The sequence below is a fragment of the Podarcis liolepis genome (genome assembly GCF_965112155.1).
Source record: "Podarcis liolepis genome assembly, chromosome: 4".
Taxonomy (NCBI): Eukaryota; Metazoa; Chordata; class Lepidosauria; order Squamata; family Lacertidae; genus Podarcis; species Podarcis liolepis.
Window position 1 is genome coordinate 53,055,864 of NC_139558.1, and position 15,130 is coordinate 53,070,993.

Consider the following 15,130-nt stretch of genomic DNA (forward strand, 5'->3'; position numbering starts at 1 on the left):
GATGCAGGCAATGCCATTTGTTTCTCCTGACTCAGAAAATGGTCTGGAGACACCTGGTGTAATTCTAAGTGGATCTGGCCCCGCAAACTGCCTGCAGAGGAAACATGATGTTAGTGGGGGGGGGTAGATTAAAAAAGCAGTATCCGTATCATACATTTAAATCCCTTTTATTCCACTTTTAACAGTCATGACTTTCAGGCAAACAAATCCTGGGAACTGTATTTATCACAGAGGTACTGCTCCAAACACCCCCAAAAAATCAAAGTTCCCATGGTTCTTGAAAGGGGTAGGAGGAGCCATGACTGTGAAGGTGATATAAAAGTAATTTAAATATATGGAATGGATGTGAAAATAGAGCATGGTACAAGTGTAATAAATAAATGTAAAAAGGTAGATGACAGAGTAAAATACACCACAGCCTTAGGCCACAATCACACCATACATTTAAAGCACACGTCAAAAACGATTTGCTATCCCCCAAGAATTCTGGGAGCTGTCGTTTCTTAACGGTGCTGAGACCTGTTAATAGACCCCTATTCCCCTCCCAGAGCTACAAATACCAGAGAATTTGACCACCAATTCCTCTTCACAGGGAACTCTAGGAATTGTAGCTCTCGGAGGAGAACAGGAGTCTCCTAATAACTCTCAGCACCCTTTAGAAACTGCAGCTCCCAGGATTTGGGGGGCGAGAGCCAGAAGTGCTCACAAAGGTGTCATGGTGCTTTAAATGTATGGTGTGAAGGTGGCCTTACTTCCATTCACTGTGACAAAGATTGTTTAGAAAAGGGATTATAACCCAGTGGCATAGTTCTTTTTTAGCATGCAAAAAGCCCACATTCAATCCTTGGCATCTCCAGGCAGGGCAAGGCATGTCCGCTGTCTGAAGTCCTGGAGAGTTATGTTGCCGGTTAGTGCAGATGATACTGAGCCAGATGGACCAAGGGTCTGAATCAGTATAAGGCAGCTTCCGGTATGCATATATTATTTTTTATTATTTTGTTTCTTTCTCTAGGAGAAGCTCGAGAGAGAGAGAGAGAGAGAGAGAGAGAGAGGGAGAGAGAGACAGAGAGATGGCCAAATTGACAGAGTCAATGAGTGAGTACAAATAGGAAGTTCAACTTCTTGGCTTTTTTTGCCCATTATTATTATTATTATTATTATTATTATTATTATTATTTAGAAAAGATTCCTTCCTGCAGGCAGTCTTCATCCAGGTTCTACTTCACTCTCACTTCCATTAAATGAATCAAGCCTCCCCTCACAAAGGCTGGCATTCTCTCAGTTATATGTGTGCTGTGACTAAATTCTAAAATGATAAAAAGTTCTGGAGTTCAAAAATATGTGGGAGTCACATCTCCTCATCCAAAATGGAGGCAGACTGGCTGTAGCTACAAAATAGTTAGCAGTGAAGTCACTCTGACACATTCACAGAATACCTACCAGTATCTGTACTGGGGATGCTACATTGTGCAATCAAATAGGATGGGATTCCCTTTCCTCTCCTCACCAAGCAGTCTCTGTGCACCCCATATCTTCTCAGGAGGGGATGCACAGGGATTTCAGGGGGAGTCCTGCTTTTTCAAGTGGAAGTCCATTGTGCAACTGGGTCACCACAATTAGATATCATCCACTGTAATGAATCTGCAATACCAAAGCAAAACAGTCACAATACATGTTCTGGGACTTCTTCTTTTTTCTGGGACCTGGTTCAAATTCACTTGATTTATATTATGTTTTATTACTGTAATGCATGTGTCATTCTAAGGATGGGGAAGAAATTCCATTCAAGTCTCATTTGAAGGCAAACCTATCAAATTCACACTTGCTGAAGCAATATGTGACCTAAAACACATCTAACTTTCAAAATTCACACTTACCTGAATTTTGTTGTTCAGTTCTCCAATCAAACAGTATTTACAAAAATGCATAATTAGGGGGAGGGGTGCATAAAAGTGATTATATTGGTGTAAATAACACTAAAATGCATTATATTAGGGGAGGGTGCTTGCAAAAATGTGTACTTTAGTTAAAACAGCATATTAAAATGTGTTTGAGAAATTCACACTAAAGGATGCTGATTATTTTCAAGAGGATTTTCGCAAACTGATGCAAAATGTAGAGAACTGAGAAACAGAGAGAGCTGAAATTGACAGATTCTTCCAACCCTTTTCACCACACTGCAGTGAAACACAGAGCTATTAGCGTCACAGACAAAAAAAAAGATGTTTCACAGTTGATGGGTGCCTTAGTGAGAACTTCTTTGTCTTCATTCCATCCTGAAAATTTCAGGATGACTGATAGAACTCACAGAGCTGTGCGTCTCTATTGTATGAAACAAGAAGAGCAAAATCTCAAATGAGAAGTGTTTTGAATTAAGTTAAAGCCAATTTGCAATCACGGGATGTGTGAGAGAACTACGGAATGACTGAAGCTAGACAAGCATTCATATCATTCATATCATCGGCAAGGTGCTGCTTCAAAGATAGCAACACACGCAAAAAGAGGCAAACAGATCCCAAAGACAGGACTTAACAAAGGTTTTTTGTTTTTCTTTGCAAGGCAAGAGCAGTCCTAAAACCACTTAAGCCATTGAAGCTGCACAGAAGTTAATGCAGCTCCACTGATGCACACAGTCTCAGAATCACTCTCTAAATTGTGGCATTTAGAAGGTAATTCAGTTGAAACATTAGCTTTTGCCTGAACACGTTGAGCTCTTGCTTTCAGCATGTTATGTTCAAGCTGTTAACTTCTCTTTGGAACTGAGCTAGAACACAGAGTGATTTTTAACAATCATTTTTACTCCTTGCAAAAAGCACCCTCCCCTTCTTGAAGATTCCTCCCCCCCACCACCACCAAAAAAAAAAAGGCTGTAAAGAGCGGGGAGGAAAGTAGTCACAGCATGGCAGCCCTTCCTAACAATCCCCATTCAGAGTGAAGCAAAGCTGTTCCTTTATTCTGAATTGACTTTGCAATGTCACCATGCAACCAGATCTGACAAGCTAAGTCCATGTGGTGCCACAGCAAACTTTCATGCAATATTCTGAATGTATTACAATTTTGCCGACTTTATTACTTTTACAGGGACATCGAAAATATTGGATTTTGGTCACAGAAGATAAATGAAGCAAGACAAATTATATGGTACCTTGGTGAAAGTTTCAGGGAGGAATGATTTTGAAAGAAGCCTTTTTGATATGCAGAACAGCTGCTCACTGTGGATTAGTGCAGAAGTATAATCATTATGCAAGCTCTGACTCGGAGATAATATGAGCTGAAAGATACTCATGAATCGATAGCAGCAAAAATTTTCCTCATAAGAACGGGTGGCTAAAGAGCAGTTTCCCCACTGCACTTTAAATACATAGAGAAAACTTGTCTGCATGATTTAATACTTCTGGCAAGAACAAACAAGCATCACTGCAATTTATTACAGATTTTATAAAAATGATAAACCATATTCACTTTAATAACCTGAATTGGAATAACACTTTTCCCCATCACAAGATTCTACCTTGCTATGTTGCTTCTGTCATGCCAGTTCAAGTTAGGAGTATATTTGGGTGGTTGGCATGTTTCAGTGCTAAGAGTGATATTGAAAGCATATCAAGATCATTAAAACGGCAGCTGATGAGTTGGAATCAGAGCTAGTCGTGCTTAGATTCATTTATTGCAATGGTCTAAGAATGATTAAGTCTAGATCCAACCCAATGTGTATATTTGAATTCTATCCGCATAACATTTTCATGTCATGTGACCAGAGGAGAACTTCTCACTGAAAGGGACGGAGTATGAAGTCATTCACATTTTCTAACGTAACTCATGCCTAGATAATGCCCATGACTAATTGAGAAAAATCAAGGGTTGGATCCAGTGCTGCTCAAATGGTGTTCCACTCCCATGATGCAATTTCCCCTTCCTCTCCTCTGCCCACATTCCCCCAAAATCTTCTCCAGTCCCCTAACTCTCTGAAATACATCTTGAGAGTATGTGAGGGGACGCAGGGGAGAGCAGAGAAGAAGGAAATTCTGTTGTAAAAGTGGGAATGTGTTGTGTCAGCAGGATGGCAGCGTTGGATACAACCCCGACTTTATACATAGAATCAAATATAAGAGTTGATGGAAAGCAAATTAAAATATCAGGAGTCTTATCTTGAATTTTATCATAAGCAGATACCAATATGGACAACATTGTGCCTCCAGGTGTTATTGGTACAACTGTCATAATTCCTGACCATTGGCCATGCTAGCTGGGCCAACACAAAACTAGAAGTGATTCACCCAGCCTAATTATCTCTATCTGGCTGCTGCTGCTGCTGCTGCTGCTGCTGCTGCTGCTGCTGTTGTTGTTTGCTTGGATATATAGATAGACAGATATTGATATATTTAAGATATTTTAAAAATCTCTTTAACTTTTCATAATCCAAACTGGTGACAGCAGATCATTGAAATCTTGACAGATTTCAAGATTAAAATTTACTGTTTTCAGGTTATGAAATAATAACAGCAACAACAACAACAATTTAAATCTCACCCTTCCTCCCAAAAAGCCCAAATAAGTGTGATAATTTAAATTATTGGTTTGATAATTCAAGCAGAAGAATGACTTCGCCAGCAAGTGATATATGCAGAATTTATGCAACCCAAGTTTCAAATTCAAAGGAAGCAGCTATTAAAATAGCTGATGTGATGGAAGCACAAGTCTCAATTAAGCACAATTTAATTCTCTCCCCTCCCTGCCCCCTTGAATTACTGTATTATTTATTGGATTTTTTTAGAAGGTCAGAATGACATTCTAATGGGGCAAAGTTTTGCAATGTGCTCAAATCTTTTTATTTATATTTAAAAAATCACATTTTGGTGGCTAAAAACCTTGTGTAAAGATTACAGTTTTAAATTAAGCCAGTATCCCGTGTTACTATAGAAACCCCCATTTATGACATGTTTGCAGGCAAAAAGTCAAACGATGCATTTTAATGAGGGAATCGGGAGAACATTCCTTCTATGGAGAAATTTATTTTTTAAAAAACAACACAGAATTTCTTAATGATCTGGGAAAGGCAACCTAATTAATAGTCCTGTAAAACTGACATTAAATCCTGAAATGACATGTGCCATGTTAATTTTAAACAGTAGTCTCCACCTTGCAGATTATGTCTTAGGTACTGCAGGAGGTTGATGGATTGAGAAACATGTTTCCATGGAGATATATGCTGCTTTGCTGGTATTCCCTACAGAAAGTAAAGGGTTTCTTTGCCCCCTTCTCAGTTAGACAAATTAGCTATATATAGCAAGAGATGTTAGAAAACTGAAAACAGCAGTCTGCTGGGGGGGGGAGTGGAAAACTAGCATTTATGAGTCAAAAGAAGCACCACGTAACAGACTTGTTCAGGAGGATGGAGCAAGGAAAGAAGTATATATCATTTATTTATAAGCCATTTATAAGCCTTCTTGAATGAAGAACAGCAGCAGAGGAAAGGCAGCTTTGCCTAAGAGAGCATTGCAGCTGCCAGTGGTTTATTCTGCATGAGCTGGTTTATAGCTGGAAGCAACACTAACAGCTAAAAACTTCTCAAGTGGGTAAAGAAACAATGGAATGGCCTGGGGAGCAGAATTATCCATGTAAATCACAGCTTAAGTTCGAAATGCAAGCACGGCCTCCGCCCCGCCCCGCCCCCCTCATCCTGGAATTTTTGTTTCCAGCATTCTATGAACAATGGGTTGCAATCCTAAACCAACTTATTAGGAAATCTCTTCATGAACACAGTGGGGCTTATTCCTGAGCATTTGTTGGTTTTACTTGTTACATTCATACCCCCCCCCCTTTTTTTTTGTCCAAGAAACTCGAGGTAGCATACATATTTCTCTTCCTCTCCATCTTATCCTCCCAACAACCCGGTGAGGTAGGTCAGGCTGAGAGGCAGTGCCTGGCCCAAGGTCACCCAGTGAGTTTCATGGCTAAGTGGGGATTTGAACTCGGATCTCTCCTAGTCTGACACTCTAACCACTACGCCACACTGGCTGCTAGCTGCACCTATGTCCCATGACTAATTCATGGCTAAGATGCCCCAATGATTTCAAAGGGACCTGACTTAGACTGAATTCAACACAGCACCAGCACCACCCCAGCATCCTTTTTAGTGTGCACTAGCAGGGAATGCCTAGCACTGCCTGGGGATTAAAAGAAAACCTCTATAATTGTGTTTTAAAACAGATAATGTAGTGTGTGCGCACCATTCCCAAGACTTTGTGTGCTGGGGGGAGATGGGCTTTAAATGTATGGTGCGTACACAGCCTTAGAAACATGAGAAGGAAATGGCCTCATACCAAATCAGACTGTCAATCTCTTGAGTTCAGTATTCTCTGGATTGGACTGGCAGCACCTCTCAGCTCAGTTGGTTAGAGCATGGTGCTGATAACGCCAAGGTTGCAGGTTCGATTCCTGTCTTGCTACAGACACATATTCCTCCATTGCAGGCGGTTGGATTAGATGACCCTTGTGGGCCCTTCCAACACTACAATTCTATGTTTCTATGATTCTGCAGGGTCTCAGACAAAGGCCTTTCCTAGTCCTGTCTGGAGATGTCAGCAGTTGAACCACAGACCTTATGCACAAAAAGCATGTGCTGTACAACTGAGCGAAAAGAGTGAGGGAGAAACTGTGAGGCTGCCTCCTTAGTGGGTATTTCAGGTCAGCAATAGTCACTGTAGGAGAAGCAATGGAGATTAGTGGGAGGGATAAAGGTACCATGAGTCTCCCTTTCTCACTCTCATCCAAAGGAAAGGATGCAAATAACAATGACACAGAATTTTTTTGTCTAGACTTTTCTTATGTCCAGGTGCAACAGGTAACATATATTCAAAATGTCCCATTGTTTTATATAGACTCTTGTTGTTTCAAACATTAAAAAATATTCCTATACTTCCTTGTAGAAAGTAATGTTCTGCTCAGAGGGAAGATCACAAAATGAGGTTAACACACACACACACACACACACACACACACACACACACACACACTTTTCAGTAAGACACTTTTGAAGAAACCCTTAAATTTGGCTGTTTCCAAAGAGATAGACAGAGCCGAAATCCAAATGTACACAATAAGAGGAAAAGCACTGCATCTGCATAAAAATAGCAGCAGTTTGCATAATGTGACATGTTGGCATCATCTTGGCACAGAATTTAAGCTTTCTCGAGGCAGAGAACTACCAGCCCTTGTGTCGGGTTGTGGAAGTGGGAATTATGAGGTCTGCCAGTTGAACAAATACTTGATCAGGGAAATCATCATCAATTATTTGATCAGGAGCTGTTCCAGAGGAGTAAATTGGCTGAAAGCAAAGGTTTTACAGCAATAGCAGTAGATGGGGGGGGAGGAGAGAGAGAGAGAGAGAGAACGAGAACTGAGGGATTTAAGGTCGGGCTTTTTTCTGATAAGAAAATGTTTGAGTATTTAACTGTGCCATGAACCCATCTGGGACCCAGGACTTTAAAAACAGGCACGCCGAATTGCAAGACACCACTGAGAAAAATCACAGCATTTCCATTCCCAGAATCAGCTGTTAGGCAACGTGCTATATTAGGCTCTGTCCGTTTGGTAAAGGAGACATATCAGTATGTCCCCACAGTGTCACTTCCCAGGAAAGAGTCAAAAGAAAATAAAAATATCACCAGCACGAATCTGGATGTGATGTGTGATGCCCCCCCCCTCAAACCAATGAGCATCCTCCATGAATGATCAACAGGAGGTAGAGAAGATTGCTTTTCTTTAAAGCAAAGGAGTTCTAAAACCAGCTCAGTTTTGGTGCCTATGGATTCTTGCAATGCCACTTGGGAGCTGTAGTGCCGGGGCTGGTGAGCTGGCAGTGGCACCTTGCCTAAACATCTGTGCAACAATCCTGTGTGTCATGAATCCTGGCAGCCCAGCCTGTGACTGCCTGGTGGAACCTGGAGGAAGAGATGCCCGCAACTCCAGCAGCATTGGCAGAAGCAGCCATCTCACCCACCAGGCATCAGATGGCAGCTTCCCACACTCACCCCAGATAAAATGTGCGTGCGCCACTCATTCCCCCAGTTACGAATCAAGTAAGAGTGACAAAATTTGTTTGCAAATTTCACCAGCCTCTCCAGTTAATTCATGGCTCAAGAAGCACTCTTACAGCAGGCATCCACGGTGTGGAAACAAAAGAAGGACTGCCATCCCGATGTCTTTTCCCCACTACAAGCCCAGAGAAAGTTATTAGAATGGTGACCTTTATTGAACTCTCATAATTAGGAATCAATTTTGAGTTCTTGCCTATTTGGGGTCATTAGAATTTGTAATCTGTCATGTAGATTGTTCTTTGGATGTGAAGTATTGACTGGCTAGATAAAGAGAATAGACAGAAGTGTGGGCAGTTCCCGCTTCAAAATCATTGTTCGTGGGCAGTAGCCACTTTCCAATTGTTTCAAGGTTTAATTTATCTTCCTTATAAAATCCAGAAAGCTAATCTTTGGCAGAGGCAATAAAATGCGTGAACCATTTATTTTCTGTGTAAAGGTATCTGGAAACAAAGGGGGAGAGATGCATGCATTTGTGTTTGGTGTGTTCCTAAGACTTCTTGTGCTGGTTATAGGTTTTAGTGGGGAAATAACAGTGTGTTTAAGAGCTGAGCGAAATGGGCAGTTTCTTGGGCAGAGAAGAAAGAAACTAGCTGGGCACAATAAACCTATTTGTAAATAGTCTGTTAAGAACCCATACATTTAAGAGTTCCTGTTGTATCCTTCCAGTAGGGATTGTATTATGCTTCCTATCCTAGGAAGTGAGTTTAGGATGGGGCACACCACAACACCACAAACCATATTAGTTTAGTGTTGATTTTCAATCATCTTTTTGAGCTACCAACATACTTGGTGCTATGTATGACATGCTGAGCTGCATGCATTGAGAAAATAAAAAAATTAGGCCTTAGTTACAGCCTGGGGGCCAACCAACTAACTACAGTGTGCAGAGCAGTTTCCCCAAAGCTTGTTGACTAGAACCCCTCTAGGTATATGCTTGTTGACACTCTCAAAGGACAAAAAAGAATGTTGCAAGCCTTAGTGATCAGGTTTTACATAATTCCTATCCGGATATATATCTACTAGTTCCTGCTTACATTGTGTTTTCAATTCTGAGCTTTTGGGCAAGAGCAGTATTGCACAAAACCTCAATATTATTTTTTTTTAAAAAAAAAACTTTTAAGAATGAAAAGGCTGATATACGTACAGCAAATATGCCTCCAGCATACAGGAGTTAGTGGAAACTGACACACCGTCATCATTTGGACCGCCAAAAACAAAATGTCCGGGTTGTGCTCAGGCAAGGAGCAAACAGGAGGGTATGTGGCCATAGAGAACACTGATCGAGAACATCACCATACACACACACACACACACACACACACACACCACTTAAAATATTTTAAAATCTCTCAGCAGTTTACATTAAAATAATAAGAAATAGAATAACATTTAATCAGTACTTTTTTCTGGGGGGATGCAGGGGTATGCATACCAACATTTTGTGAATCTAAGTTTGGCCTCATTGAGGGGCAGTATTTCATTATGAGTAAGAGAATGAGAGTAACCCTAAACTTTGGGGGGGGGGGGAGGACTGCATTTAAAAAACTTTCCTAAATATTTGATAAAAATGAAGAAGAAATGATTATCACAAATAAAACAGACAAAAAAGGAAGAGTTAGCATCCAGAATAGCTTGGGTAAACATAGAAGTTTTAGAGAGGTGTAATTACTGTTTCCATCTCCTGAATTACCCGAGGGAGGACATTCCAGAGTCTGGGTGCTATAGCTGAGAAGGCCCACCTCTGTGTTGTCACCAAGTGACAGTGAAGAACCACCCACCAAAACATTGTGTGACACTGTGCCCACACTTGCACTGCCTGCCATTTGAAATTGGGTTTATTTTCCTTATTGGATTAGAACATGAACTTCTGGATTAAATGGGGGGTGGGGGGTTTGGACTGGCATTTTGATGAGGTAGATAATATGTGGACACAACAAAAAGCATAAACACATGAGTAGCAGAGAATCCACAATAAAGCTCAGCGTGGACAAGCCCTAAATGTTTCAAATAAAGCCCTTACTGTGATGCATCCTTCCATTGCCTAGAAGTAGACACCACTGCCTGAGCTGACAGATCTCACCTAGCCAAATCACTAAAGGAACACCCATTAACTAGCCAGTCCAGGGACTCCAGCCATTTGCCATGCTAAATGTGGTGCCTGCCCTGTTCTTCAAAAGAAAGGTTGGTTCATCATCCTGGCTCGTACTTACCGACGGCTTTTGCCTCTCATGCACCCACTGATTCCTGTGACCCCTGACTTGCCTTATGTACCAATCTGATCTAAAAATAAAAGTATTGTGGGAAACCAAAGTTGGGAGTTCCAGTTCATCACTTGCTGGGGGGAGCCAGGGCAGGAGAGGAAAAACTGGATCTACCAGTATTTTTACATAATCTTCCATGTCACACTTAAAAGGAATGATTCCAGTTCTAATCACTTCTGGGATTTTTTAAAAAAATAAAAAAGACAAGAAAAAATAATTCAGGGGCAACATGTTTAAAATGACATTTTGGGACTTCAATAGCACTGATATTCTAGAAAGAATAAGGGATACAACTTTCATCTAGAGAAAAGCAATTCAAAGCCTATAATGCATATTTGATTTTCTTTTTAACTCTGTAGCATTTCTGACAATATTGAATATCCACCCAAACTATCTATGGGGCCTAGTAGGATCATTTCAGCTGTAACGTGGCATGTTATTTGATGCTGCTGTGATGAGCATTTGACCTGTCCAATCTAGTAACTGCTGGTGGGGTGGGGTGGGGTGGGGTGGAGCTGCAGAGCTGCTGTTCTAACACTGGTGTTTCTGCAGCTTCCCTGAATGGCACTGGAGTGGCACAGAGTGCTGGTAAGGTCAGGTCTGCATGGACACATCGGTGGAAGTGCCAGATTGGCTCCACCTGTGTGCTCACGCAGCCCCAATTTCACCATTGCCCTAACCCCAGCCACACGTTCACTTGCAAAACTGCTTGCAGGTTGCAACCAAATGACCAAATCCTGTGTGCATTTGCTTAAAAGCTAATTTGGGAACCTTGCTTCCCAAAAATGTGCTTGGGATCAAGGAATTGCTGCCTTCGGATTGGTTTACGCTGTTGTCCCATGCTGAATCTAATTTTGAATTTTCCCTTCATTCTTCCTGTGATGCTCTTTGTTCTAGTGCTGCACATTCTGTGACACACACAAAACAGTACAGGAATAATTAAGGGGAAAGAGTTATAAGAATTGGAGAGAGTAGGCTGGAATGCCATTTTTCACATGTAAATTTCCCCTGGATAAAGGCTCCAGCCTGATTCTTGAAATGAGAGTCTAAGGTCCTTATTCATGAGTTTGCGTCCTAGAAAATGCTATCATGCTGCTATTTCAAGTGGACAAGACAGCAGAGGCCACGATGTGCCTCACAATGCCTGTGCAGGTGACACAAGTAATATTGCTGCAAAATTAATGTGTAGTTGATATGATATTGAACTAGAACTTGGAGATAGAACATTCACCATAGGACCAGGTCAGATTGTACTAGCATGTCAGTGAATCCTAAACTTAGATGTATTTACAGCGCAATCCTGCGCACGTTTACTCACAAGAAATGGGGTCAACAGAGCCTGCTCCCAAGCCAGCGTGCACAGGATTGTAGCTTTGACTTTGGGCCCTTCTGTTTAAACAAGAGTCCTCTTGTGGTGGCTAGCTGAATCGATTGCAAAATGTAATATTTGACTGCTGCCACATCAATATAAGAAGCTGCTCAGAGAGAACATGGCATTAGTGATCACCAAAGACAGACACGTTTGCCTCCAAGGTCATGCCATGCGCATTTCTTTCTGTATACTCTTTTTAAAGAGCAGCTAAATTACTTCCTGAGAGTTTTTCTAGTGTTCTGCCTTGGTCTATCATTAGCCATTAGGCTTGGCTGCCTACTTTAAACAAAGTATTTGTCACAAAATCTTAGTGGCTCTAGCTGCTCTCAAGAAAAGAATGTAACACGACATTCCTTGCTAACTTTTATCATACCAAGACATTGCTGTCACGGCGCATATAACAGAGGACAGGTTTTTCATAAGGAGGGGTTATCTGTGGTGCAGTGGAGAGTGAATGTGGGGAAGCAGCTCTTGAGAAAGCAGGGGTGATGATGTGATCTGTTGACACACCAGGGTAAATTGATGGACTTTTATTGCTAGTCAATGAGGCACTCATATTTTTCCATTCTTTGCAATAGATGGGCATAGAGAATAAGGGGAATGAGCAGGGGTTGGATACATCTTTTCTTTTCTTTGATTGCATTCCAATCTCAGATTAGCTGTTTAAACTGTAACTTTTTTGCAAGGTTTTTTCCCCCGTTTTGTTTTGGTTTTGCATTCCCAATGAGAAACTAAAGAGGTTGCATTTTAACTGGCAAGAAACCTTTTGTTAAGGCTCAGTGTGTTTTAAAAGTTGCACCTATGCAATCAGAAGAACGTAGCAACAAGTTCAAAGGACCTTATTCCCAAGAAATATGGATAGCACTGCAGTCATACAATCCTAGTCAACTATGCATAGAATAACCTGATAAACTGGTCATTCTGCTATGTGCCGCTTCTATTCGTGGTGTGTGTTTCAGGGGGGCAGGGGGAAGGGGAGGTGTCGATACAGCTGCTTGCATCTTTGGACTCCTCTTAGAGTGTAGCTATAGGGCTGTCATGATAAGCTACTGGGAACTTTAAAACGCACACACACACCTCTACAACACTGTAAGTTATATAACAAGCGGAAAAGGAGATCACAGTTCAGTGAGAATCTTTGAGAGGTACGTCAAGTAAAGCACCATACATTCTGACGGGATATATTTTGCAATCAGACATGTTTGTTATATACCCATGGCACCTTAAACTTGGGTAATTTGGGCAAAGTAACTGCTTTTGGGTTGCTGGGAAATCTGGTTCATCCTGTGGGGGCGGGTGAAATATTTCAATAAAGTCAAATATTCCAGATAACAGGAAGTTAAAATTCTGGCAGTGTGAGCACATGAACTAATCTGGGCTCCATGTGAGCCGCTGTGTTCCCTTTGGCAGCGCAAGTGCCTAAGAGCATTAAAGGTAATACATTGTTGCAACTGACGTCCAAGCCTGCAGGAGCATTTGTTTAATTAGGCAGGAGAATGAGCAAAGCCAGAGAGATAGAGGCCGCTCTCTTAGATGGCTTGCCTGCTGGGTTTTGATATTTAGAATTGATTTTTCTCCTTTAATGAAAAGTTAAGCATTTTGTGAAAGGGGGAGAGCAGGGAGGGGAGGAAATTATATCCCCTCTCCCCTTGATTCCACAGCAGGCCATCAGTGGGCAGAGTGCTTATTCATATGCTTAGGAGGAAGCATTCATAGGCTGGTTCCTCCAGGAATTGCCTGCTTCTACATGCATCTCGTTGTATAATTTGAATGTAGATGTGTGCCTTACAAAACCTAATAGCGGGACTAGGTGCATTGTGGTGCTGAATATTCTACATAACATGTGGTAGCTGGTTAAGCAGAGTTATTCAAGATCACATCTACCTAGAGAAAAGTCCCTCTGCGACTGCCTCTGTAGGGTTGGGTGCAGACCAAGGAATGTACAAATTCCAGAGGTGAAGAACATGGTTCTGCATATAATGTAGCATTGCTTGTTTCTGTGTTTTTTATATCCAGGTGTTTTATAGTCTAATAAGACTTATTAATTGATTGTCCAAATTATCTTCCGTGGAGAGGACACAGGGAACCTATGGAGAGATAGGCAGTCATACACACCTGCCAAACTCCATTTCAACTACAGGAAAAGCAACTGATGTATTTGACTTGTGCTGAGATCAGCTCATGCCAAAACGTTTTTCTAAATATACTCACACCATTATTCCCTTTTGCTGGGGTGAAAATTACTATAGGGAACGTTGTTCTAAGGTTCAACAATGCATATAAGCCAGTGGTTCCCAATTAGCTAAGTACTGTGGACCCCTTTGTTTTTCAAAAGCCAACCCACAGATCCCTTACTTCGGAAAATTCTAATAGTTTCTATGGTCATTTTTGTTAGGCGAATGGTGTTGCAGACCCCCTGGGTGGGTTGTGTGGACCACCTGGGGTCCGCTGTCCACCAGTTGGGAACCACTGAATTGGAATCAAACACAATTGTCCCTCCTTATAAGAAAAGGCAGCTTCAGAGTGGGAGAATTAGAACAGAGAAATGGTGGGAGAAAACAGGTCCTTTCATCCTATGCCTGTCTACCAATTTCCTGCTGCAGTTCCCTTCCCTCAGCTGTTGCTTTTTAAGTTTTTGTGAGATTCCAGACTCACTTGTGGAACCCAGCAGTGAGGGGACCAGCTCACAGAGTGGAGGGTTGGGAAAGGGTCAAGCATCTCTCTGCTTCCCACTGCCCCCTCCCACTGCTGCTACCCCTTTGGAGAAGAGTCTGTCTCAGGGCTTTGCCACGTGTAGTCTATATAACATGTAGTTCAGACTTGCCCTTCAACAAGCACATATTGCAGCACAGGCTTACCCCTGGAAAGATGCATCTGGAAAGAAAACGAATCACTCTCCCTCTGGTGGAGTCTTCTTTCTGTGTAGCCTTTGAAATTAAACATATACATCATGTTGTGTTAGTGGTTCTGAAACACAAGGCATTAGTAGAACGGCTTTATTTGAATAAATTGCTACCTTGCCTTCCTTCCTCACTCGCCTCATTATACTCTTCCCTGAGACCAATGACTCTCTAATTTCATTGGTCATGGATGATGGAGTAGGGCAACCGTTCTGCTAATTTTCCGAGCGTAAGAATACTACTTGCATTCCTTTTAAGTTTCAGAACTTCGCTGTGTGGCTGCTTCTGTGCAGTTCCAGACACATAATGGATTGATAAATAAATTGGCTTTAGCTTATTTGCCGTAGTGTTAAATTAGGCCAAATATGCTTTGCAAAAGTACCCATGAAAATGGACTCGCAGGATGTTCAAGGTTTGCTTTCTAATTGGAGGCTCAGTAATCCACATGACTGGCCACCACAGGAGACCCTCTCGCTCCAGGCTGATACCTTCCCACAT

At 41.6% G+C, this 15,130-nt stretch overlaps 1 protein-coding gene and 1 long non-coding RNA gene across 5 annotated transcripts in view; one reads left to right on the top strand and one right to left on the bottom strand.

Moving 5' to 3' along the window:
• The window catches only part of LOC310705604, a 328,640-nt gene that overhangs the window by 161,904 nt on the left and 151,606 nt on the right, over positions 1-15,130 (bottom strand). The gene's annotated exons all lie outside the window — the stretch shown is intronic.
• The window catches only part of KCNJ6 (potassium inwardly rectifying channel subfamily J member 6), a 107,845-nt gene that overhangs the window by 44,228 nt on the left and 48,487 nt on the right, over positions 1-15,130 (top strand). The window contains exon 2 of one of the 4 annotated variants that reach the window (XM_083500225.1): positions 1,033-1,099. The exons of 1 other annotated variant lie outside the window; for it this stretch is intronic. Coding sequence is in view for 2 of the 3 variants with exons in the window: in XM_083500222.1 (XP_083356348.1) it covers positions 1,071-1,095 (25 nt within the window). In the remaining variant the exon portion in view is untranslated. The remainder of the gene's footprint in view (positions 1-1,032; positions 1,100-15,130) is intronic. 2 more of the 4 variants (XM_083500222.1, XM_083500223.1) reach the window with 2 other exon arrangements.